Below are 27,952 nucleotides of genomic sequence, written 5' to 3' on the forward strand. Positions count from 1 at the left end.
ATTGCAGTACTGAGCGGTGGCGGAGGTGGCGGCGGTGGCGGCGGTAACGATCTGTGCCTCCAGGATCTCGTCATCGGACCGACGAGCGGTCTCTCGGTGCAGCATCATCAGCACGCGGTCGCGGCGACCGCCTCGATGGCCGGTCTCCACGGGGACCATCTTCAAAGTGCGATGCACCATCACGATCTTCACGGTAATTCGCATCACGATACCTCGATGCTGCATAACTCCAGTCATCAGCTGCACCACGAGCCGCTAGAGAAACTTAAACGTGGTGAGTCGTTCACAAACCTAAAGACGACGAAAAATTATATTATATATATACAGTATATATATATCTATCTCGCTAAATTCTCTATCTCTCGAAATTCGAAATTGGAGGATTTTTAATTGCAAACAGAGAATTGTGAGTAATTTGCTTTTCGGAGCTTGAGCCAAAAAACAAACGATAAGAGGAAAAAATAAGAATGAAGTTAATGTAATGACAAAGTAAAAAAATCTTTTTCAACTGGATAAAACGACTATAAAATCCGGTGTCTATATAAGTCGCGGATCTCGAAAACGTGCAAGTCGCATGTCTCACGCGGAATTGTGGCTAATTATATTAAATACTGTATTTATTTTTGTCATAATGAAGTAAATAAAACTTAGGCTGCAATAGAAACGATTGACTTATTGATTTCCCGCAAAGCAAAAAATTTGCATAATTTTTAAAAGTACGTCTTGCTTTTAAATAGAAAAAAAAAAAATAGAAATTATATCCGTTCAAAAAAAAAAATCATATCTTACGTACATCTTGCGCTTCACATTATGTGATAATTACGTCACGTTCTGTGATCTATACGGTGTATATATTACTGCACATGCCGTATAGTAAATACAGAAGATTACAACGAACTAAAACCGCGTTCTTTTCAGATTGTGATGAAAGGATTAGGTGCGATAACGCGTCACGGTAAAGTGGCTTCGCGAATGAGTTTGGTAATTGCAATCGACGTGCGTTCCTTTGTGTATCGATCCCGACGAGATACGGGGGTTTCGCTTTTTCCACTGTCGCCGCATTATCGCGTTATCGCGATGTAATCGCTTGTAGCTAATTTGTTGTACAGCTTGATTTTGTTGTTGGCGATATTATCGATCCTCATTTATTCGCGCGATAAGTATCCAGAGTACAGTTTTCCTGACTTTGTTAGTATCGTTGAACGCGGAGCGCATCACCGCGCGAATTATCGCGAGAATGTATCTTCGCCGAAAACTTCGCTATCACGCGTACATTATCACGAACGATTTGACGTTATTTACCAAACAAGATTGATGCGAGTGACGTTGCACAAAAAAATGGGAAACTTTCTTTATTTGTTTCCGAACAAACAAAGATTGTCCGCGACCCGCGAACAATCGGACTCGATGAAATAATTCGGCGAAAAAGTATAGGAGGACGCGTTCGCGCGTCCGATCGACGCTGATTCAAGTTCGATGAATCGCGAACATGACGCACGACCTGAAAATATTCAATTACACGCCATCTCTCGTCGCCGATAAACCTCGATAAGGAAGCAAAATTTAATATATTACACGTCTCCCCTCGTTGCGCTCTTATCGAAATAATAATCTGCAATTCAGATGCGTTTGTTGCAAAACACTCCTACTACTCTTTTCCAAGAGGAAATATCGAAAACGAACGAGAACGTGTGTTATTTCCATCGATTGTTAATCGCGTTAATATTTTTTGATAAATAATTTCGAGAAACATCGTGCGCCACGCGCAAATGCTCTCTTGATCGTTTCAAATCTAATATATACACGTTACGATTATATTGAATGTATTGAAATAAATATATATATACAGCATATTGCCTGCACAGATAAACTATTTTTTTTTTTTTTTTTTTTTTTTTATAAAGTTTGATTTTATTTTTCTTTCCAATTGCAATATCAAAAGGAGATTCTTTTGTGATTGCGAAACGACATTGATTCTCGTCAAGTATCCAGACAAGCAGTCAGCTGATAAAAATTTTAGTACAAATAGCTTTTTTTGATAATCACGGTTCCCGTTGTGTCATTCCACGCGCGATACGAAGCGACAGATAAAAACTTCGTGCTCTCACTAGCAACGTGCTGTGTGTGTGTGTGTGTGTGTGTGTGTGAAGAAGTTAGAAACTCGCATTTCTCCGCAACACCTATGCTCGTTTATTTTTTTGTCACGAGAGAGAATAAAGTAATATAAAAGATTTTGTCAACTTCCCTAAATCTGGTATTTGCATTTGTGAAAATCTTTCACACCCCCCCCCCCCCCCCCAGAAATTCTTCAGTATTCTTTATGTCGAAAGCTCAAAAAAAAAACCTTCAAAAATGTAATCTCGAAATTGAACTTTATACCGCTTTCTGTTTTATCGCAAAGTATCGTCATTCAATGGCGAATTCGGTATAAGCACACGACATACGGCGATCGCCGAAGACAACGAGAGAGAGGACGATCCTCTCTCGGTGGCAGCGCCACCACCTGTTTTGTGATTCATTAACTCACCGGCTTATCGGGATAAGGCAGACTTATCCGGGGCTCGAACCCGACACTGCGGCTAAAACCCGATCTTATTCCAATGGCATCCTACCTATTCCCGTTTCAGTTTCAGTTCTATATCCCGGCATCGCGGCGGCGACTTCAAGATCGCGCGGGTACTTTTACGAGAGCTTTTCTTTTCTTCTCTCGCGAATACGCGTCGAATTTTCTCCGCTCGCTCTCCCGACGCCGAAAGTAATCACGTCAATTCCCTCACATATAATTTGTAACCGGCGAATTACGGCGAAATCTGTTTTTGTTTCGATGACATCGGTTCGATCCGAGATCGGTTAAAATGTCAGAATTCGGTAGAGAGAGTGCAACACGCGTTGCGAGTGCGGTTTACGTTAGAAATTCTACGGTATGAAATTATTGCTTTGCTTTTGCGCAAATATGTTCACATTCTCTTGATATGAAATTTGTTTTATTTATATCCAGTCTATCTAATTTTAAATATATTCGCGTTTAAAACTCACACGCGAGTTCCGAGTTGCGAGCTATTTGTCATTCGCGCCTGATCGGTCAACAGGTACACGACACTGACAAATTCGAAGCGCTTGCAGCCGCGAGTAAATTAAAATTTCTATCGGGGACGCTACCCCACATATTATTGTCATTAATATCGCGGCGGGATTACGCCCGAGCTCTATTAATATCGGCGCGTCGATGGAAATTAATGCCAGCGTCGACCGCGATAAAAGCACAACCTCCGCGCTATGTAATGAAAATGATGATGCGAGAAATCGAGCCGATCGCGGTGGTTCGAGAGAGATTGCATGCGAAAATTCGCGCGAGAAGAATCAACGCGAGAAATCTGTTAAACCCCGTCGGGGCCCAATATTTTGCCAACAGGGCGGCATACGGTCATCTGCTACGATCCGGCGCAGACCTCCGTTAGTCATTAACCACCCCCTTTATTATCGCGCGGTTCTTGCGACGCGCGATCGGGCTAGCAGATGCGCCGAAGTCAACCCCTTGGTGCCGTTCCTGGACTAATGGTGTTGACAAATTGCGCTCGGCTAGCCTCTGGTCTCCCCAGGGGATGCACCCGCAAAAGTCTCCTCGCCGCAAAACTTATAGACGTTTAGACGTGAAATTGGACCGCAAATCGAGATTTCCGTATCGGTAAACTTTGTCGCGCAACGATTTCAACCGGTTATTATCGGAACTTTGAAAATATGTTCAAATATTTCCGCGAGAAGCGGAAATTGTACTCTGAAACTCTCTCTATGTTTGTTGTTAAAATGTTAGTGTTAGTATCTATATATCGTATCATACGAAAATATAAAACACATAATATTATGAACAAATGAATTTTGGCTATTGAAGCAATAACGCTGTTGTTGGAGTGTATATATTTAAATCCGTTTATTAAAAATTTGATAGCATAAACGCTTTCGACCTTGTATTAGGTCCTTGTCAAATGCATTTAAATTTCTTAGATAATATAATATACGTCGCTCAGTGCTGATCGAGAATATCCATGTCGCACTAGCCGTCCCGACCAACACTTTACAAGAGTGAAAACGCGACTGACTTCAGACGTATATTATCTAAGAAATTTAAATGCATTTGATAAGGACCTAATATAAGATCGAAAGCGTTTATGCTATCAAATTTTTAACCTTTTCGCTCCGGGGATTTTTCCTTTAAAATTGACCTCGCATTTTAGCTAAAAAAGTTAATAATAACCTGCTACTCCCCCCCTTCAAAGTTAATTTTGAAGGTCAAAGAAGTAACCAGGATTTTTTTCAATTTTTTTCCTAAATTTAGTGCATTAAATTGACCTTATAAACATCTATTACGTTCGCTTTTCTTGCTGGTCCATATATGGACCCGGAGCGAAAAGGTTAATAAACGGATTTAAATATATACACTCCAACAACAGTGTTATTGCTTCAATAGCCAAAATTCATTTGTTCATTGAAAATTCTTGAAGCTACGTACAATCATCTTTACATAATATTATGTATATACGCAATAATGACAATGTTGATACACAATAAATTTAATTTCGATTATGCTACTTAAAAAAATCAAGCTTATTTACGTAGCAAATTTTTCTGATAGCGAAAATAAATTGTTGAAAAAATATAAATCTCTAAATCAACAACAATATAACAATGCAATTAGCGGATGCAATTTTGCATTTCACTCTTCGTTGTCTTTCTTTGATCGTTCAGGATCGACGAACACGGTCAAGTCTTTCGGTCGCGCTGATGTTCCAGTTCGATTTTCTCGATCAGCCAGCCAATCGTGGCAATCCTTTAAGCGCCAGGGACCAAACTGGTGGGATCAACATAGAAATGAACTGATTTCCTTCCCATTATCTCAGCTGCGGTAAGGCAGGTCCCTATCTACCTCAACAACAGGGTTTTGTGTACTCAATGGGTTTCCGGCGACCGGAATATAGGCTCATTTCCGAGGGTTGCTTTCTCGAACGAACTTTCTGTGCGTGCCGATGTGTGAGAACCGAGAGAGATCGGTAATCATTTACGCGTGCAACAAATCTCACGATTGTCAGAACATCGTGCTAACATATTTTATATCTCAGAGCTAATGAGAGAATCAAAATTTTTTTTTTTTTTATTTCTAAATAATAAATAATTAATAAATTGTTAATTTGTATATATATACTTTAAATTTTGAGAATTATATATATTATTAGACATTTGTTTTGACTTTTATTCTCATCCTTCGTAATTCAATTTTTTTTCGATCGAATAACAGTACGTATAATTGTGGAAAAAATGTTATACTTATTTTTAAGAAAGTCTTTTACATTTAGAAAGATGAGATTTTGTGTTGAAAGAAAAAAATACGCGTCATTCCCTCATAATTTTACATTTGTAACGCGATATTTTTTATTCTCGATCGCGCGTTTGTGTTCAAAGATTTCTTCTCAATTTCTCCAACTCTTATGATTTTCCGAGCGCCAGGCAGTCTGAGAAGCTACTCTGGCGGAATCTTTCACTTTGTAGCATTTTTTTTTTTTTTTTTTGAAATATCTATGGCACGCCCCTAAAAGCAACTACGAAGTGAGCCACTTGTTCTCGGGTTACTACATTGGTTCCATATGCTTTTCCCATGTCACCATGAAACTAAATTGCTTGACAAGCGATAACGAATTCTATCTCGTAGGTGGAACGTGGTTTCTTCTGACGTTTCGATGTCAGACAAACAAACTAATCGACTGTGTGTTGCGACTATGTGCGTGACGCATTCTTATTGTGCGAGAAAATAGACTTACACACACGCAAAGATAACATATAAAACACTCGAAAATTTTTCCTGTCTCAACACTTTGTACCTTAATTAAAAACATGTGATTTCCAACATCAAACGCTGTGAAACAATTTTTACACCGCTAGATGTTGGAATTAAATATTAATATTATTAAACAATAGAGACTTAAGGCTTGTTGAAATTGTCAACAAGAAATATATAAGGGCCATTCGCAGGATGTTTGTGCGGAAACTGTGCGTGTATATATATATATATATATATACACATGTAACGAATTCAACTTGTAAATTTTTACAAGTGAGTGTTTTTTGAATTGAAATCTCAATTCTTAAATTCATACGGGACGCTGGATTTGCATCTCACATACGAAAGACCCCGGATACCCCCTAACTAATTTTTAAAATATTGCGAAAAAAACTCCTCGGCCAGGAGTCGAACCTGGAATCTCCGGCTTTCCGTGCCGTGGCTCGTAAGGCCTTATATATTTCTTATTAATATTATTGTTATCAAAGAAATTAGTACAAAACTAAATAAGTATATACATGGAAGACATTGGAACAACTATTATATATAAAAAATTTCTGTGCGATATATATTCTTCAACGTGTTAGATCTCGTTTAAACGACGTTTATCGACGTGATGCAGCGCACGAGTGTCTTTACGTATTTATAGGCGGAGCAATTTTAAGGCGCTCTGGACACAAAATACTTCGCCACGGTGACGCATAGCGCCCGGTTGCGGTTGACTAACAAACGACTTCCTAAGGAAGCTAAGGATTACGAGATTAGGGGCGGAGACCCAGCGGCAGACTCTCCAAGACTTTCTCTCGCCCGAGACCGGGCTGCTGGGCCCGCAGGTGCTCTCGCCACGTCGTCGTACCTCACAACCCCTCGCGCACAACTCCCGGACGTTCCTCCTCTTATGGGGATCGCTTGCTTTAGTAATTATTGGACTCACGGCTGCGCTCGTCTGTCATTCTATCCCTTATACGTGACACATTTTGGTTTTCCCAAAAACGTGTCAACTTGGAAAAGCACGCTTCTGCCTCGCGCTTTATTCGTCAAAAGAATACAGGTAGCAAATAAATAAACAAAACAATGAAAAATAAATCCCAAAAAAAAGAAGAATCGATTTAAATTATCTCAAAAATTAATTTTTAATCGAGAAAAATTTTTCGCGAAACATTGAAAAATGAGTTTTAATTTTAGCAGCAGTTTTCGGACACAATAAAAGCGTGAAAACGCAAAAGAATTTGACACCCGAGCGATTTCGTGCGACTTTGCGGACGTTCCGCAGCTGCGTGATACGCATATTTTGTCAACCCCCGGTAACCCCTCTTTGTTGTCGCGTTATGGTCCGCTAAACACCCATAATTTTCCACCGCGTGTCACTTATTCATATTCGCGCATTACCTTCTCAGTGGCGGTCGGTAATTGCTCCGCATAAAATGGGACCACGTTTTCAAAAAGCGTATTAATTATTCTGTCAAAATCTACTATTATATGTTTTTCATAGAAAAGAATATAACGTGGAGGAAGGTTTGATTACGACAATAAATTATTATCGGAACGTCAGTTCGCCAAATATCTTTTGATCGACGTAGCGTATATTATACGCGTGTATATATGTATATATATATATATATATATATATATATATATATATATATAGCGAGCTTTATTGGCGCGCGCGAGTAAAACTTGCGGGTGATAAAAGCAGCGGCATCGCGAAATAACAGCGCGCTGTTAATTTTGTATCGGAGATCGGACTACAGTGGCCTAAATCATAATCCGCGGCTTTTATAGTTTCCACGGCTTAACGTCAGTGCACAGTTATCACGACCCCGGATTATGCTCGCCCGTATATCGAAAAATTAACGAAAGTGCATTATTTACTCTCTTGCGCATTACAGGCAAATATTAATTTTCAATTCGATCGGTCACGTTAAATTATTGCGCACCACATTGAAACTGCATATTCATTATATTATTTTATATGATTAATATATATATATATATATAGAAAGAAGAAAGTCCTTCCAGTTACATCAAAAATGTATATCGCTACATTTAACAAGAGGAAACTGTTTTTTAGTTTAATAATACTTTTTCGCATGTTTTGTCTGTAAATATTAAATATATAATATATATGGCACGGAAAGCCGGAGATTCCAGGTTCGACTTTTGACCGAGGAGTTTTTTTCGCAATATTTTAAAATTAGTTAGGGGGGTATCCGGGGTCTTTCGTATGTGAGATGCAAATCCAGCGTCCCGTATGAATTTAAGAATTGAGTAATGAATCTAGGTAAGGTCATAAACGAGCAATAAATGGTTGTTAGGAAAAATATATATATATAATATAATTATCAAATTAATAAATACAATAAAGCCTTATATGAATTACTTATATAAACAAACGTTTCGACTCTTAACATGAGTCATCTTCAGTGTTAACAAGAGTGAGTAATTTGTGTTTTATATATAATATATATCAGTGTATTCCAACTCAACATTTGTAGGCAGATCTATCACCTCATTAGGACTCGAGGATGAAATTTTACACTCAAGAAGACTGTATTTTTTAAAACATCTCCATCTACATTACCAACATAGCGTATTTATTTTATTATATATTTTTCTATATTGTTAACACTGAAGATGACTCATGTTAAGAGTCGAAACGTTTGTTTATATAAGTAATTCATATAAGAGGCTTTATTGTATTTATTAATTTGATAATTATATTATATATATATATATTTTTCCTAACAACCATTTATTGCTCGTTTATGACCTTACCTAGATTCATTACTTATTTTTATATTACGAGCGAGAATAAATTCTTTTTGATATTTTAAGAATTGAGATTTCAATTCAAAAAACACTCACTTGTAAAAATTTACAAGTAGAATTCGTTACATGTGTATATATATACATATATACACGCACAGTTTCCGCACAAACATCCTGCGAATAGCTCGTACAGCCTTATATATTTCGTTGACAATTTTCGACGAGCCTTAGTCTTAATTGTTTCAAATATATAAATTGTTTTTAATTTTTTTATCAGCGTGATTTTTTGCAAATATTGACGATTATTATCTTATTCGGACCGTCTTTAAGAAAGTGTGTTACCCTGCTGTGGCGAGATTATTATACATGAAAATCCCGAGAGACACGAATCCGATTATACGGAAGTTTTTGGTTTGCGACGTCCGTGTGACAGAGAGTTCACTGTAACATCGCGATATCGACAAAAGGGCGTAAGTCGACTTAGCTCGAGCGCAAACTCGGGCATGGCCGAGGTCATGGGATCGGGACGAAGAGAGTCGATGGGACTAAATGGAACGGGATGAAAACGATGCGCGCGCGACTTCACAGTGTAATCGTTGTCACCACCGTCGTCGTCGTCGTCGTCGTAGTCGTCGTAGTCGTAGTCGTCGTCGTCGCCATCGTCGTCGTCGTCGTCGTCGTCGTCGTCGTCGGCAGCGACGACGAGACGGCGAAGACGCTCTCGCATGCACAGCCGCTCCGTAAAATAATCCGTGCGGATTAGCGCGGTCCACTAATATATCCCGCGAGAGTAAAAACGCGCACGACGCGGCAGCTGAGATATTCGTTCCCGTCGTCGTTTTCCCCCCCTCATTCTCGCAGGACGGTCCCGGTTTGTCTTTGGCATAAAATAACTCGAAGCGCAGGAAAAAGTAATAAATTTGTAAGTTACAACCTGTCTCGCGCGCGTCGTTTAGTTATCATACCTCCTTCTCTCCTCTCATCCTCTAATTCTTTCCTTTCTTTATCCCGTCTGCTCGATCGTCTGTTATGGTTACTTTCCCCTCGTGTTTCTCTCTCGTTACTTTTACGGGGGAGGGGAGGAGACCGAATTTTGGACTCTGTGTAAAAAACACGTGCGAACCTCCGACGCAACGCGACACTTGGTGTTCGGTGTGAAAGCGCCTCCGGTTGCCGAGGCGCCGGCATATGCCTTTCTATATAAGCTTGTCAGTTTCGAGGATATTTGACCTTCTTTATGTTTGAAAACACAATCTTCATTTCAGTTCAGAACTTGCTGTTCTGAACATTTTGTGATGTAATACATCTCTCTGATAAAAATTTATTAATATTCGTAATACCTCTATAAGAGACTCGCGCAATATCATCGACAGACGTTCGACGTTCAAAGCAGCCTTCAGCTGAGAGAAAGGTTCATATTGTTTCGACGTTTTCAGGTCGAGGGATCAATATATGATCTCTCTTTCTTTCTTTCTTTCTCTCTTCCACTCTTTTCCTCTCTTAAAGGAACGAAAATGCTCGAGCGCGCGAACGGGGATCGGGGTGTCGAACGTGTTTGACAGGACGGGGTGGAGATCGTCGGGGCCACATTCCGCCCTCTCTCTCGGGGATCCTCTCTTTCGTACCCGCGCTCTAACTCCGCCACGAGAATCCATGGTGGCCGCCGTCGGACAAGCACACAGCCGTCAAATGATACGACATCTTAAGCCTCCGAGAACTCCGCAGGGGATCTCGTGGGAACGTGCGCGTTAGACACGAGGAAAGTGTATCCACCGACAAAACATTCCGGAAAATCTCTCATTGCGCGCCACGTTCCAACACGCACATATATTTATTATTATCATATATTATTAAAATGTTTCTACTCAAAATTCAGACGGTCTTTTGCGTGTGTGAGAAAGTGAAATACGTATCGCATCTGCGAGTACACATTTTTTTTTAGATTGAATTCATCGAATATTGAATTACGCAATTATATTATATAAAAGACACGTGCTTTTTCGAAAAGGTTAGGTATAAAAGTTGGATAATACAAAATCTTACGTACGTGCGTTCATCCGACAACAGATTGAAGCGTGAGAAATTGGTGGTCTATAAATTTAACTCTCGAGTGAGTAGGTCGAGTGGAGGTAGTCGGATCACGACGTAGATTATGTGATTAACTCTAATCTTGAAATAATATACAAGCACCGGTGTGCGGGAGGTTCTACGCCCGGTATACATTATCTTTGCGCGATTAGAAAGACGAAATAACGCACGTCTCTCGGGAGTTTACTAAAAAAGAAAAAAATATTTTTGTGCAAAACGATTATAAAAAAATTGTCTAAAAAAGAATGAACGAAAACGTGTGTTTCGAACACTCGTCATATATATTTTAACATCAATAAAGTCAATATTCGAGTGTCAACACTTTAATCTAACGCGTTTGTCTTATCTTATATTTCTCCGATTTATTTTTCGATAATTATTTCTTACTTCAGCTAATAAACAGAGAAATAGTTTTGGTATTTGCTTATTTGCTTGTTGCTCAAAAACTACATAGAGAGTTTCAGAGGGTGGGCCCTCAACAAACAGACCGCTCTTCCGAACATGATCTTGCGGTATGCTAGGGGAGACTTTATACATATGTTTTTTCGTGCGGACCGAGCGACTATTTAAGGGACCGATCTGTTTGCGGTCCGCAAATTAGAAGATCGTTACATATTTACATACGACTTGATCATCATCATTCTTCGGATGAATGAAATTTCTTTCGGAGATGAATTTCACGTTATCACATTCGCGATGTGATATACTGTGACAGTGCGCATGGCCCGGCGAGGCTGTACTTTTGTCTCGATTGACGATCACGCCGCACTTGCGCCTTGCATAATATCGTTGTTCGCGGTTTCATCTTGCATTTCAACGGCCGGTGAATTAATCACGAATTCCGAGTGGACGTGTGTCTCGCAGCCTCGCGTATTTATACGATCCGCAAAGGAACATGTCCGACAAAATGATACGGAAAGTGGAATGATTTCGAGTAAAATTAAACATCTTAATCGCAAGCTTTCGATGTTATATGTAACATTTGTATTATATTGCATATTTGTCAACAAACGCGGATCAAATGCGAAATAAAATAAAATAAAAAAAAAAAACTTAACGCGTATAGAGAAAAAATGTGTTGAAAAAAAAGCTCTGATTTACATATGAAGAGACTGTTATAGACCGTCGTAGATTTAGGACACTTTCACTTTAAATATATTTAGAGTAGCTTACACTAATCGTCATAAATAAACAGAGATCATTTCCGTGCGTGTGCGCGCGCACTGTCGAAATCCGGACTCACCGAAATTATACCCTGTATTCAATCCCCGCTGGCAAAGCGATAAATATAACGGTAATGATTGTGTAAACATACACGACCGGCGCGGATCTAACGAACGCGCGAAGAGAATGATCGCGCGACGGCCGCCATAAGCGAGATTGATTTACGCGACGCGAAGTCGCGATATTCGTCAATATCAATTTTCCGCGACGGTGCACCACGATTTTCACCACGTTCCCCCCTTCGCGTGGACACCTTTCTGCGAATTTATAGCCGAGCTATAAATATAGCGATGCCCCCGGGAGAGATTTACCGGTTCTTCGGGGGGACATTACTCGCGCGATTTTTGATGATAAAAAGTCATGTCAATATAGTTGTGGAGATTTGGCACAACAGTTGGCGCAAATAATTTCTCTGACAACTTTGACAATACGGAAAAATGTCGATACTTATCGTAAGACACTTATCCTCAGAAATCTGAATTTGAATGTCTCGACAATTGTTCGGGAGAGCGTGTCTATCAACGATAATTTTGATAACTTCCTCTCTACAAGTAAACTATAACTCGAGAAACGTGTAAATTATTAACGCCGCGAAGTATGTACTAAAATATCTCGTGCGTCGTCACATAGAAGGTCTTGCTTCGCCAAAAAACAAAAATCTTTGTACTTGCAATGAGCGCGCTGAAACCGCGCGTCTTGATGAAATTATGCCCAACGACCGAGATATTTACCACGATGTCAATTTTACTCGAAATAGATGTCGAAAGTTTTCGTGAGATCTTTCGTCATCATTTTCCTTATCGTTCCAAATACACTTTTATCAATTATCAAAGCGATGTGAGACATAAACGATGATTAACAAATCAAAGAAAAAGTAGGAAATTTTTTAGGATATATATGATTACGTATAAAAACAAATAAATAAAGTGATTAAGATCGATAAAATTTTGTGTGTGTTTTGTATACTAAATTAATTTAACAAATAAACAATTTAAAATCTAAAATCAACTTGATTGTATTTTGTTTGTTGGATTGATTTCCTAAAAAGTTCTTTGAAAAAATGTTACTTTGAATAATTTTTATGTCGCTTTAAATTATACGCTGCTTCAACTGTTTGCCAAAAAAAAAAAGAGCTAAACTTAGATAATTTAGAAAAGTTTCAGTTTAAACATGTGTCTGAAACATACTATCTGTGTAAAATATTGTATAAAGAGTCTCTTCTTTACTCGCATCATACACGTCGGCTTCAAACACGTGTGCATCTCATACATACTCGACGATATCAAGGAAGAGTGACACACGCGTGTCTTCGTATAGTAGGCTCCGCGACACTAAATCAACTCGAGTTATGCGCCGACTAATTGTGAACCACGTCCCTCCTCTTTGCCGCCTCCGTGGAAACCAAATATAACTAAACGGAGCGAAGCTAAACGACTGAGCCGATTAACTTCTCAGTCCCGTACTGTGCGTAGCTTCGCACGCACACGTAAGCTTATAAGAATCACATACACACGACAAAGTGTGAAAATCCATCTTTGCTTTTTTTTTCTTCTTCACGCCTACTTTGTCGGTAGGCGATAAATAAGTTGTTGATTGAAGGCGGGTTCTCCGCAACAAAACAACTTTATTTAGGGTAGACAAGGTATACGCGTATTTAAATCATCTCACACTTAAATTATGTACTGTTATTAAGAGAAATTATATACTCTATAATTTCGCGAATTGCTGTTTTGCTATGAGCGCGATTCGAGAATTTTTTAACGTATGGTTGTTGAGAAAATTATTATCATGCATTGATGTGATTTGAAGTTCAATGAAAAAAAAAAATAAATAAAAAAAAAAATAAAAAAACCAATTTTATATTTTGTTCAAAATAAAAACGACAATATTTTTACAGACGCTTTTTCAATTTTTTTTTCTAAGTATTTTGATATAGCGAGCAATTGCAATTGATCGCAGTAACATTAGCAAAAAAAAATTTATTTGATAACTCAATGCATATTTGTCGCATCATCGTTATCTTATCCATTTGTCTTTATTGAATCTGAAATGGCAGCGTATCATTTATTATGTCGCGAAATCGCGCGCGGATGACTTGGCGGAACGCGAAAAGAAACATTCTAATTAATGAGCGCGACCTCAGCCGGGAATAAATAAGGATTATCATGTGCCTAGACGACGTTGCAAGAGGGTGTGATGTGTTTTGCAGTCTGGGCGCAGAGTGACTTCGGGGATGAAACCAACGGGGGTCTTGCAAGACTCGACGGAGGTCATGGCGCCCATACCCCCGGTGGTAGCAACCCCAGCACACCAGGAGCCACCCCGACGACACCCTCCGGTGGATATTCCGCCGGTCAGCCCAGAAACCGCACGAACACCACTCACAGGCCGGATATTCGAAAAGGTACGTTTTGATTGTATAAAAATAATAAAATAATACGATAATGTAATTTCTTCGTGCGTCAAAAAATTCTCTAAGATTAAAATTCACAAAACTAATTAACTAATAGCATCAAAATTATAACAATTTTAACATCTCTTGTAGTCTTTAAATGTTTTCTAATTGCTGTCATCATATTTTTCTATCTTTTGCGAAAAGAAAAATATATGATATTCACGAATAATCTCCTTTACACACATACACATGTAATTCGAAGTTCAACATTAGATACTGTGACCTGAAGGGTATTTGTTCGAATCAAAATTTACGAAAGAGAGGGAAATTTTGCCGAACACGATCGTCTCCCGCGTTTGCACGGTATTCTAGAACGAATGCGCAGAAATGGTGGATGGCGGCGAGCAGAAGAGACGCGGAAAATGTCGCTTCCGTTTGTTTGCACGTTTGTTCGGGACACTTAGCTCGAGCGCTCATACTCACGGTCCCAAATCCGCGCAAATTGAAATATCTCCTAGAGTCTTATGCTTAACAACAAACCTTCGAAATATTACTTTGTTTTAATACAGTGGAAGAATAGTTCTTCATATATATATATATATATATATATCACGTGATAGATCTATTATATCTTTATCGCAAAAAATATGTAATATAACAATTTTAATTAAAAAATGTCTATTAAATATCGTCACTCCCTACGTATAATTACATAAGTGTCACATATGGGATTTTCAGTTTATTGTGCATAGTGACACTCAGAAAGTCATGTTCTTTGTGGTCACCAAGTATTAAAAAAAAATATTCATAAGTATGGTAAAAATTTAAAACCAAAAGATCCCTTAACTAGGGAAACTATATGAAGCTTCAAACTTTTAAACTGCTCTCCTCTAAAATTTGCGTTTTGGAGTTATGGGATTATACGTAGGGAGTGACGGTATATAAATTCTATTTCCATATTCAATAAAACAATTAGATAAAAATTAATGAATACATATATATATATAAATATATATATGTATATACTATTGTGACAGTTTCACACATAAATTTACATTAAAAAATAAATATCTTACAATAATGTAATCATAAATTAAAATTTTTATTTACGTTTTTGTTATTACTATATTTCCGTGATATATTCGTTCTTTTAAAAAACTTTTCATTTATAACCGAATTTATTCGAAAGACTTGGTGGTTTTGTCGAGGATATGATACCTTAACACTTTGCAGGTGTACGAACACCACCAGAAGTGAAACACGAATTGGGTGCCGCCGGTGGTGTCGTTTCTCCCGGGGGAGTGGTCGGGGTCAACGATACCGACGACAAGGATGGTAAAAAGAACAAACGTCAAAGGCGACAGAGGACACACTTTACGCAGCATCAACTCCAGAATTTGGAAATGACGTTTATGAGAAACCGATACCCGGACATGTCTACCAGGGAAGAAATAGCTTGCTGTACAAACCTCACGGAAGCTCGAGTCAGAGTAAGATATTATCAACAAAGTTAAAAAAAACATTTACTTGTTAGAATAACTATATTTGGTGCACACATAAATATTTCAATTACTCGATAAGTTTCTGCAAAATGATATATATAGAACGCTGGTGTGAAGTGTCTGAGATATTAGCAATTTCGAAGCAAGGATTGTTTTCTTAAGGAATCGTTTCGGAAAGGCGAGAAGTATAACAGAAACATTGGAGCGATGCCCAAAAATTTTAGACCGCGCAATGAATAAAGCAGTTTCAGGCGCTTTACAATGGACGCATTGAGGCGCCAAAGTATCGATTGCAAAGATAACATTCCTATATGAGCGAACGAAATAGAGACACAGGATGAAACTTTTTTTTTTGTTTAACTATTAAACAGTAATTAATTTTACTTCTCAATAATATATATATATATATATAGTTTATTACAAGATTCTATTAAAATTAAAATATTGACTTTATTGAAATATATGAATTGCATTAAAAAAATTCACGACTATTTTCGAGAATTATGTAGTTCGTATCTCACACACACGTAAACACACGGTCATTTTTCGTTGATTTCAATTGTACGTTTTTATATACGACAGTCGCGAAGATATTTCTACGAGCGTATTTTTAAAGTCACAAAAAAAACAAAAAGACACTACGCCGCGACACTCGGTAACGGCTCGCGTTTACAGAAAGACTGTAGACTGTTAGAAAGTTCGCAAATCCGAAAGCACTTTATAAATCCTCTCTTGTCTTGATTCGTGAACAAACGACGTGGATCGAGCGGCGCGCGCGCGGTCCGAGCGATCCGACTTCGAAGCGCGAATAGTTCCGCGCGCTCGCATTTCTCGCAAAGAGAACGTTTACACGGTCTCGGCATTTGGTCGAGATGGCAAAGTGTGGACAAAGTATGCGTGGACAAGTCACCGCGAAAGAGGATACAGAATACGGGGGTGATGGAAAAGGAAGGAAGAAGAGAGGGAGAGGCAGATAGGAGGTCGCGCACACGGGGAAAGAGAGGTGAGAGAGAGAGAGAGTGCCCCGCGCGCACACAGGCCGCAGGGGAGGCTTTGCGCCCGTAAGCCCCGGTGGATTTATAGAACCACACACAGCGTGGTACGGTGTTCCCGCCACGGTGCTATACGCCATGTACCAAAACGCTGCAGATCCCCGACCGTCGCGACGCTGCAGCTCACCGCGGCGCCGCGCTCGTTCGCAAGCTGTAATGCTGTTATGGGGAGGCATCATTCTTCATTTTAAACCTCCCTTCGCTCTCGCACTTCAAGTGCGAAGAGACATCTTTTCCCATCCGCGCGATCTTCGTTAGCTCGGAGTTTAACTCTCGTCGCCTTTAGATCGCGATAATGGAAAATGATAGAGCCTCTACCTCAGAGAGAGGCTTGTGCTTAAGTTTCTCCGCTTGATGGTAATTATCTATCTTTCGCAAATAAAAAAACGGAATCTCGATGTTTTGGAATGAAAAAGATTAAAAATCTTTAAGTTCGTCAATTTGCGCTCTCTCTATATTCGCGTAATAAATCCGGAAAAACAATCTCATTGAAACTAAACTATGTGTGTCGACAATTTATTGTTGTTCGCTCACGGCACGCGGACTCATTTTCTCAGCGTAACGTCATTAGAAATCCCTGGTGCCGAGTAAAAGATCCGAGTAAAACGTCACATTGGAACGGAGGAAGGAGAAAACGAGAGCGAGAGAGAGAAATAGAGAAACGCCGAAGAGGAAACACAGACAGATAGAAACAGAATGGAAAAAGAGAGAGAGAGAGAGAAAGACGGCAAGAGAGAGAGAGAGAGAGAGGTTGAGCGCGCGAAACCGGGTATACAGTTATCTGCAAAGAGGCAGGCGTATGTTTCGGTCGGTGGCAGCAGAGCGCGGCTGTCCGAGATAATCCGCCGGTGATTAAGACCATAAATCCATCGGCGGATTAGTATGGTTGCACCGCACACCTCGTGGCGGCGCTCTGGCTGGTGCACGAGAGTCGTCGTCCTCCAGCCTCCTGTCTGGCAATGCTTCCCTCTCTCTCTCTCTCTCTCTCTCTCTTCTTCCTAGGCCTCTCTCTCTCTCTCTCTCTCTCTTGCTCTCTTTTCGTTCTCCGTTCAATTCCCACCGAGTCTATCTCTTTCTCCCCCCGTGCAATCATCCACCCCCCCCGCCCCTGAATCCCTGATTACGGCGCGGCCGACACACATCCAGAATATATACGTACACCTCGGTCCGGTCGAAGAGCGCGAGGGGCAGGTTACGCGAGCGCGAAAGGGACCGAGAGATAGCACAGAGCGGGACAGATAGAAAGCAGAGAGAAAGAGAGAGAGAGAGAGAGAGAGAGAGAGAGAGAGAGAAACCGAGCTTACACACCATGGGAATGGGAAATGGGACGCCGCGGAATATAGGTGGGACACTAACCGGTATGAGAGTGAGGATTACCGAGTGTCATCCGTATTCGGCCGGGTTAGCGGCTGTCAGCGGCCAATGCTATCGCTATATATCAATTATTACCTTTGGCCGCGCTGCGCAACGCTCGACTGCATTCCGATGCATACACTCGGCTGCACACTCGCGGACGCGTCTCTCTCTCGTCCACCCCTGCCGCCGTATCTCACCGGGCCGATTTGCATCGCGACGTGTCCTATGCATGGTTGCACGGGTTTAGCGTCGAACTTGTAGCAGCTGTTGGCTCTCTGTGTCTGGGCTCTCTCTCTCTCTCTCTCGGTTGGTCGGTCGCCTCCGCTGTGTGTTTGCCACAGCTCGTAAGTTATGGCGAATGTAAAAAAGCGCGATACACGAACCGAGTGTCTTGGGGTTTTTTTCGGAATGAAACACCAAACAGGCGGAGAAAAATTGTGGCTAGCTCGTGCGAAATGAAAATATACGTATGTATGTGTGGCAACGGCAGCTTGGTTGTAATGAATGTACGGTAGCGTTTAGGATTCATAGAATGATAGTACGCGCGAGATAGTATAGTTACGCGCGCACAACATGATCGTATAACGAGTACATATAGCACGACGATAATGCTCGTATAATGAGCGATCTTTTAATGATCTTTGTATAACGAGCGATAACCGCGAACTAATTTACAATACGGGTAACAGCTTTATGCGCAGACTCTAGTCGATAAATCAAATGTATCTGTTTGATAAAGAGGAACGCCGTAATTTTTTTTTTTTTTTTTTTTATCAAAATTCGCGTCGAATGATTGATATTATAAAGTAAAAGTATATAAAAGAAAATTATAAGACACAAAGAGAGATAGAACTAAATTAAAGATTTGAAAATAAGTAAGGTTGTGTTTATATTTAGATCTCATTAATTAATACATAAATATTATATTAGGTCTACCGGAAAGTTCTGTCCGTTTTTGGAATAAAACAAAATACAAATTTTTCTTAATTTTTTAAAAATAAGATATACAAATTGTCCTCACGCTGGCAAGAAATCATTAATATATAATAATGGCAATTATATTATTTAATCAAGTTTATTGACGGTAAGAAAAATTTTGTATTTTGTTTTATTCCAAAAACGGACAGAACTTTACCGGTAGACCTAATACTTTTGTTTCGTTAAAGTTGCACATGTAAATGAAATTCGAAGCGCGATTCAAAGGTGATGATTAAGCACCTGTTTGACAAATTTATATATCAACCGTGAAATACTCTACAAATATATATATATATATGATTCTCAAATTCAATTTAATGTTTACGCACTGTAATAAGTTTTTATCCCGCGAAAGAGACTCCCTTTTGGAGACTAAAGCTTTAGCTTTAGAGCGGATCGAAACGGAGATACCGATCGGCTTTACGGTAATGTCCGAGAGTGGTCGTTTTCAAGTTAATATCACGTTGAACGAGATGAAAAATGGCAACGGGCGCGAGTTGTGCGCGCTCTATAAGCGAATCAGGATTCAAAGCGGCGGCAGTTAATCTTCTATCGAGTATTGTATTTTTGATACGGAACATCGAAGCGCGTTCTACAATTCTGTTGCAAAACGCTACCGAGGCTTTAAAAATTTCATTGTTTAAATATTGCAAAATGCTTTATATATAGTCTTAATCATTTAGCATATTTAACATTTTTTTTATGCCGGTTCTGTTTGTTGCGACAAAAAATGTTTTCGAGATTTCAAAGATCAGTTGATGAGCATAAATTTATTTTTCTGATAAAGATAACAAAATAACGACGGACAGTTGTTTTTTTTTTTAATTAAATGAACGAAAGAAATAAAAAATGTCATGATAAGTGTCAGTGTTTTTCTAAAAAATACTAAAGTACCCGCGCACAAACTCGTGCAAGTATATACTTTCGCGATATCGTCGATATTGCAAAAGAGAATATCGTTCGCCTCTGACAGACTCTCCAATAAAATCGAACGGATAAAAAAAAAAAAAAAAAAAAAAGAAACAGGAAAACGTGCATTTAACCGGAAACGAATTGGCGGTAAACGTGGGCAATGAGTCGTAACTATTTATAAATTACAAAGAAATGAAGGAGGCTCGCGAAGGCTCCTAGTAGGACGGGGGACGCGGCGCGGCATTAAAAATCACGTGTTCCGCTTGAGCTCATAATCTCGTATAATCTTTTGCAAAGTTGTTAATACTCGCGGCTTACGGGTGTTAATTTAATATCCATACAGGTACGCCGACATTGAATATCCGAATCCCACCGGCTGCAGCTGTTACGGTCCACCAGCACATATACACACATACACGCACACATACACAGCGATAAAAAAAAATCCATAAAACTACTCACCCTGCTGGAGAGAGAAAGAGATGGAGAAAGCCCGGAGCTTCCCATTCCGCGTCGTACGGGCCGAGCTCTCTCGCGTACGCCGTTTGTATCGTTCAGCGCCGTTCTCCGCGGCGTTTTTAACACGAACGATTTCTCCGTTTTCCGTTTTCGGTCGTATCCTTCCGGTTTCCATTGGATACTGGTGCAAAGCGCACAATAAAGCATAAGAATGAGATACAAGCGGTCTAATGGCAAAACTTTCCCCGATGCAAATTTTTGCGAAACTTTTCGAATATCAACCCTCAGCTCTAAGTTTTGAATTATCAACTTACAAAAGTCTTTCTTAAATTTTTATATACTTCCTTGCGATTTTTGAATCTTGTTTTTTTATGATAATTACCGATAGCATTTTAAACATCGGTCATTTTTAATTGATCTTATGAAATTAAATTGACGCATTGACTTGATAGAGTAGAAAAATATACGTTGCAAAATGAAAGCACATATATGTGATATATTTTCTTTACTTTTCACGCGGAAATCGTGCATCAACTATTCCAAGCTGTTGATTTACACACGCGAACGAACTTCTGCGTTGTCACGGTTGAAACGTGACGAATTTTCTTCGTATCCACTCCTGATGGCCGACGGTTTGTCCGCGTGTTCACCGACCCGAGCCGCATTTCTGTACCGATCCCACCCTCGAACGTATATATGTATGTATATATACGCGCGTGCACATCTACACACTACGTATGTACGAGAGTGTATGCAACGATACAAACGCAACCGTGTTGCCCGTTTCCTCTGTCGGACGTGGCCATTCTCGCTGATCCATCTCGACGTTATAGCGAGATTTATGGAGACGCCACTGTTGGAACCCGAGACCCGGGTGCGGAGGGCGCGGTAAGAAGCAAGACGACGAGAAAGAGAGAGAGAGGACCGACCAGAAGACGGAGAGTATATTTCGCGTGCGAGAGGAAGCGAACGCGTGTGCATGTAAAGAAACAGCAGAGAGAAAAAGAGAGAAAAGTCTGTTCACGACAAAAAAAGAGGGTTAAAGCTAGAGTCGAGAGAGATATCGTAAAGAAGAAGCAAGAGAGAAGGAACGAGAAAAAAAAGAGAGAGAGAGAGAGAGAGAGAAAGAGAGAGAAAGAGAGAGGAAGGAAGGAAAGGAGATTCATCCTGGCGGCCATGATGGTTGCGGTAAGCGAGCTTGCCATAAGCGAGCAGCTGCTTTCTTTGTGTATCAAATGTATTTTATTTTCCCAAGAAACGGAACATTTAAAAAATTGCCGAAACGTTGTCTTGCACCGGAAAAAAAAAAAGGAGAAATTAATTTTTGTCCGCGAACAAATGGGCGCGGGATACTTGAATGAGAATATTGATATAGAAATTAGTTAGCGCCAACTTTTCTCTCGGCCGAAAGAAACGTTCGAGTTTCACGCGGGAGCAAAGGCGGGATGTTGTTATAAATCGCGGACGATGTCGCGAGAGCTTTCACGAAGAGATGTAGGAGTAGTTCAAAGTTACGAGTGGCGAACCGCTTATTCCCGACAGACAAAAGGTTTTCCACCTTCGCGCCACCGTCAAATCCCCGCGAAGCCCCCGGATATCCGGCGGTATACTTCACAGAATTTACTTTTAACGAAGTGGCGTCGCACACCGCGCTGTAGCGGTACCCGTTTTCGGCGCCGCGCGAACACGGTGTGTGTGTGTGTGTCGTCACACACCTGTTCATTTCGCCACCACCAGCGATCATTCGCGCTTTTAACACAAATGATGAATTTTATTAATGCGAAATAGCGTTTATACCAAACGACCGAGCAAAGTGATGAAATAAAAGCCATTAAATATATACCGATGATAATGCTAATAACGTCAATAATTAACATATTCGATAATGATACACATACGGATGTTCGCGACATCGAGTTCGACGGGAAAATGATGATGACCGATTAGTAAATTTCAAAAAACAAAAGGTAAAGAATTGAGAATTCGTGATAAATGATATTATATGTGTCAAAATGTCGTTGGAAGTTTTATGACATCCGTATATTGAATCATCTATATTGAATTTATCCGCAAGTTTTCATCGAGAGAGAGAGAGAGAGAGAGAGGTTTTATTGATCTTTTTTTAATTTTTCAAATTTATATTTTTTACATAGAATTTTTAGTGTTTTTTTATATAAAGAAAAGATTATTTACGAGATTAGGATGTGTAGTATAAAAAAAAAAGATAAAATGTAAGAGTTTTTTGATAAATAAAAGTTAAACTACACAACTCGCGATACAATAAAAGCGTAGAAGAGAAATGGAGAACATTGCGGAGAGAGAGAGAGATAGAGAACTTACACACCGAGACAAACGAGAAAGGTACGTCGAATTATGGATAGGTGAGAGCGTATGTAGAGAGAAGGGAACAACGCGAGCGAGAGAGACGGGAAAAGATGGAGAGAGCGGGATATAGAGAGAATGAGGAAGCGCGAGTCTGCGGCGTCAAATCCTCGCGAAGCCCCCGGATATCCGTCTGCTCCTTCACGGAATTTATTTTTAATGAAGTGGCGCTTCCGCGCGCGCTTCTCAGTCCTTGCAAGATTTTCGGGAGAAACCCGCGCCGCGGAGAGAATTCTCCTTGTGTTGTGTTGCTTTCTCGAGTCGCTTCTCATCCCTTTCCTTTTGACGTGAAAAGGAAACGACAAGATAGAGGAGATAACAGCTTAGAGAATGTTGAAGAAACTGACGGAACGGTGAAGAGAGAATCCGAAAAGCGCACAACAAGGAGGATGAAAGAAATGTTCTTCCATATTTTCCAAGTTTTCGAATGAACTCTCTCTCTCTCTCTTTGAGAACACGCGCGCGTGATCCGTATGGTTTCGCGAATTTCGAGAGGTTGTAGGTGTGCGCACACGTCGGGAAACGGAGACGGAGGGATGGTGGATAATATAATGATGGCGTCGGCTGGGCGAGGAGGGGCGGGGCTACGAGGGGATCAATATTATCCTCCTCCACCTCCGTTTCCTCGTCCATGCGTCTCTCCTTTTCGCTCTCCCGTTGCGTTCTCAGTCTCTCCGTCTCTCTATGTACACCCACGACTAACCTTCCCTCAGACTCCCCCCTTCGGGTTTCCCCTCCGACGCGACCACCATCACCATCTCTACCCTACGCGAATGTCAGGTTCCTCTCCCTTCTACAACGTTCCACCTCCTTCGGCTCGGTCCTCCTTCGGTCTCTCTTTCTCTTTCTTCTTCCTTTTCCTTCGTCTCGCAAAGAACGCGGATCTTGTATCGGCTCACGCGAGTTTCGCGCGAAGAATAGTCGGGATCGTTAATCTGGTTGTATAAAAAATTTAAATAAATTAATATGATTTTACACGTTATGCGCGGAGATTTACATGTTGCGCGTTTACACGCGCCGTACGTTCATCTTTTCTTTTCTCTACATCTTTAAAATTTACAACATATATATATATATATCAATGCAGAATATATAAAATAAATGTTAAAAGAATTCTATATGTATCTAATAATTATTGTTCTTTGCAGATTCTTATTATATATATATAAGTTTATACACTTGAATTTAATCAAATTATTTAGAATTTATCAAAGCAAAGTGATCTAGATTAGGTATCTAGATTTTTTGCAAGTGCGCTCGTCGGCTAATTTTTCGCACTGGAAAACGATAATCGTAAATGTCGAAGCAAATCGAAATTTTTCAGTCTTTTTGCAGTTTCCGATCATCAGATATCCAATCTAGGCATAGAAACTAGTTATGAAATTACGATTACAAATACCGATATATGTAATGTTACACCGAAAAAATTGTATTCTCTTGTTTTGAAGATATTCCACTTACTTTAAGTATATTTTATACTAAAATAGGCGCCAAGAAGAGTTTCTTATTTTAAGAAGACAATCCTCTAAATAGTAATATTGATAAGAATATATACTGATTAGAATAAAAAAAGCCTCTATAGAAAAATAGAGAGATATATAACATATATATCTCACTATCGAAAAAGACTATATTCTTAAATTAAGAATATATTTTTAAATAAAGAATATATTCTTAAATAAAGAATATATTCTTAAATAAAGAATATATTCTTAATTTCAGATGAATATCATCTAAAATCTTTAAGAAGATTTTTTAAATATAAAATCTTCTACTTGCAAGAATATAATTTTTTCGGTGTGGGAAATTTGAAACAACCAGAAAGCCATGATATAGCCTTTTTATCTCATATTGTTTGTCATATTTAATTAACAAGCATATTCTACATTGAAATTTTGAATCAATGTTATAAAAAAAATTATTATGCAGTAATTCACTAACCATAAATACTAATTGACTTTCTAATCCACGTATAAATAGCGCTAGAAATCGGTGATATAAAACAGGGCGAGAAACGGCCCCGGCCCGACGCGATAACGTTTGGAAACTGTTTCGCTTAAATAGGCCTTATTCAAGAGTCGGAGAGGTTCCAAGTACCTAAGACTCTCTCTTGACCGAGGAACTAACGGCGCGGCGTGGCGCGCAACTTCTGAGCGCAATGGAACAAATCGCGGTTGCCCAGAGCTCGATGTTAAGTCACGGGGATTACCGCGGACGAGCCGGTGCGGTGTTCGAGGGTGTCTATGTAGCTACGTAGACGTATGTGCGGCACCGAAGAAGACGACCGGCGGCAGGGAAAAGCGACGCCGGCGATGGGACGGGACATGGGGCAGTGGGAAGGAAGGGGAAAGAAGCATAGGGGGTGTGATTGATGAGACACCCCCGGTCACGGTCTCATTACATTTATATAAGCTTTCGTAGATTGAGCCGAGCGCACGCGAGCGAACGAACGAAGGCTTACACGGTGGCGAGGGGTCGTGATTTGATGAGGTTTTATTGCCCGAATGACGTGACGGGGGCCATTGTTCTCCGCGCCGCGCCGGTTGCCAGGCGGAAAACACTGGATTCGATTTATCGCATCTACCAGACCGCTACTCTCTCTCGGACCACCGTAACTTCTTCGATGTTCTCGGCACTGTCGGCGAATCGCTCCGATACGTTGCTTTTCTACTACGATTAATTGTGCGAAAAGAACTGCAGACGTACGATGGGCAGATGTCTCTTTTTACAATATCGTGCTATTTTTTCTACTCTCGAAAGTTACGATCGCGGAAATCATATATATATATATATATATATAATGGTAAAATAGATTTTACACGTGCAATGCAGCTTGTTGCTTCGATATTTTGTGGACACTCGTCGCGAATTGGATTGGAAATGGCTATTAATGAGATTAACATAATGTGCTGATTAATTGCGTTATGAATTATTATCAGAACGCGATACACACATATTGTTGTTGGTACGCATTTACGTCGTATCCCGGTGTATTCCCAGTGACTTCCCACGCGATTCGCGAATTCGTTCGGGTTGAAATGTTGAAACACAAAGTCGGAATCAAGCGATAGTTTTTGCTCGCGATTTTCGCGCGTTATATATTCGTCAAATTTACGACCTTTTTTTGTGAATCACAGGAGCATTAGATATATTATTATCTTCTACATATCGCGGCTATTTCACCCATATATAGTATATATCGCTCGAGATTCCGCGTTGCCGTTAAAACTTTATGGGCGCGGCACCTTGTGTGTATACACCGTGCCGCCTTTACGCGAGAGAGAGTTTATTGATTCTCGAGTCGCGGCATCTTTCGCCCGCCAGTACCTACCATTCTGTCCTCTATCGAGTTTACTCCCTCCTGGGCTTACCACTGTCGTCCATGGTGTGTCGCGACTACAGTTACTCCCGCGCCCGCTTCGTAAAATTCAATGATGTTTCTCGCGTGGTTTCTTGCGAACGTGAGAGAGAAAATATTTCTATATGTAAATTTTTTTCGCGTAATTTCAAGAGCCAAAATAAATCCCTTCGCGAAAAGTAAAACAGTAGATAAAATATCGCTATCGCGCCGTACAAATAGTTATAAAATACTACAATATGTGCTTCTTCACAATTATTTACTTTTTTTTGACATTTTATTTTATTTTATTTTTTTTTTCAGAAAAATGGCCTGAATTATAAATGCGCGTTTTTGGCTTCAAAAGACGCGGCGATATATATCGCGTAAATCAACAGACTCTATTCTGTGTGTAATTACTTTTTTTTTTAATAATTTTTTTACTTTTTTCTACCAGTCATCACAATCGAGATTACTAGCAAATTCGGTTCTGTCGCGCGCGCGCTACGTTTCAAGAATAATCGTCGAGAGAGGAAAGGACATTATTCTTCATTAGCTAGTCTTCCGCTCCCACTTTCAATGACCCGTCGCGCCTCTTAGCGTTTCCACGGCGTGATCGTAGGGCCATCCATCTTACGGAATATTCTCCCGACCTTCTTCAGAGAGCGCGTTGCGCTCTCACCCTCGAAATATCTTCCTTCCTCTGGTTTCTGCCTTCCCTATCTTCAAAAACCCGACCGTCCCTCTGCTGAATACTTACTCACGATCGTTCGTATGTCGCATTTTCCCTCGCTCCTTGCCTTACAGTTACGCCAGAGCGACGTGTATCTGAGCGCAACCGCCCGTATAATTGTTAGAACGAACGGGGCTGTTCGTTCGAGAAAGAGAGACCGTATCTTCGAAAGACACCGGCTGGGTTGAAAAGTAAGCAAAAAAAAAAAGAGGATGGAAAACGACTGACGAGGTTCGCCATTGCCATTGAGCGCAAAAGAAGAGGGCTGCCTTGAATTAACGCCGTCATATTTCAGGATGGAGGAGCTCGGGAGGAGCTCTTCTTGCTATTTGTCTCGGAACTTGCCTTGCTGTTTATCGCGAAGCAAACTGCCGCCCGCGTTATTTTCTTCGTTTGTGACTAATAACACGTGACGTACGAGCGCAATTGTGAAATCTACGCGTTGCTTTTTTCCTTCTTTCTCTAGTTTTCGATGTACGAGCTTACGATACATGTTAACAGTAAAATCTGAAAAGCAGAAAGTAGCTGTTTACCGTGAAAAAAAACAAACTGTCACTTAAAATCATTTTGCATTTGAAGAATAAAATATCGAGGCTAAGATTCATACTTTTTTTATCAAATTTCTACACCGAAAAAATTATATTCTCGTAAGTAGAAGATTTTATACTTAAAAAATCTTCTTAAAGATTTTAGATGATATTCTTCTGAAATTAAGAATATATTCTTAATTTTAAAAATATAGTCTTTTTCGATAGTGAGATATATATGTTTTTCTATAGAGGCTTTTTATATTCTAATCAGCATATATTCTTATCAATATTACTATTTAGAGGATTTTCCTCTTAAAATAAGAAACTCTTCTTGGCGCCTATTTTAGTATAAAATATACTTAAAGTAAGTGGGATATCCTCAAAACAAGAATACAATTTTTTCGG

The 27,952-nt window shown here is 39.9% G+C and overlaps 1 protein-coding gene across 1 annotated transcript in view; it reads left to right on the top strand.

Moving 5' to 3' along the window:
- The window catches only part of LOC109856343 (pituitary homeobox x), a 31,279-nt gene that overhangs the window by 2,093 nt on the left and 1,234 nt on the right, over positions 1–27,952 (top strand). Inside the window, exons 2-4 of the mRNA XM_020431486.1 lie at positions 8–271; positions 14,121–14,315; positions 15,540–15,796. Of these exons, the coding sequence (XP_020287075.1) occupies positions 8–271; positions 14,121–14,315; positions 15,540–15,796 (716 nt within the window). The remainder of the gene's footprint in view (positions 1–7; positions 272–14,120; positions 14,316–15,539; positions 15,797–27,952) is intronic.

Source organism: Pseudomyrmex gracilis, unplaced genomic scaffold, assembly GCF_002006095.1.
Source record: "Pseudomyrmex gracilis isolate BER0280 unplaced genomic scaffold, ASM200609v1 scaffold_115, whole genome shotgun sequence".
Classification (NCBI taxonomy): domain Eukaryota; kingdom Metazoa; phylum Arthropoda; class Insecta; order Hymenoptera; family Formicidae; genus Pseudomyrmex; species Pseudomyrmex gracilis.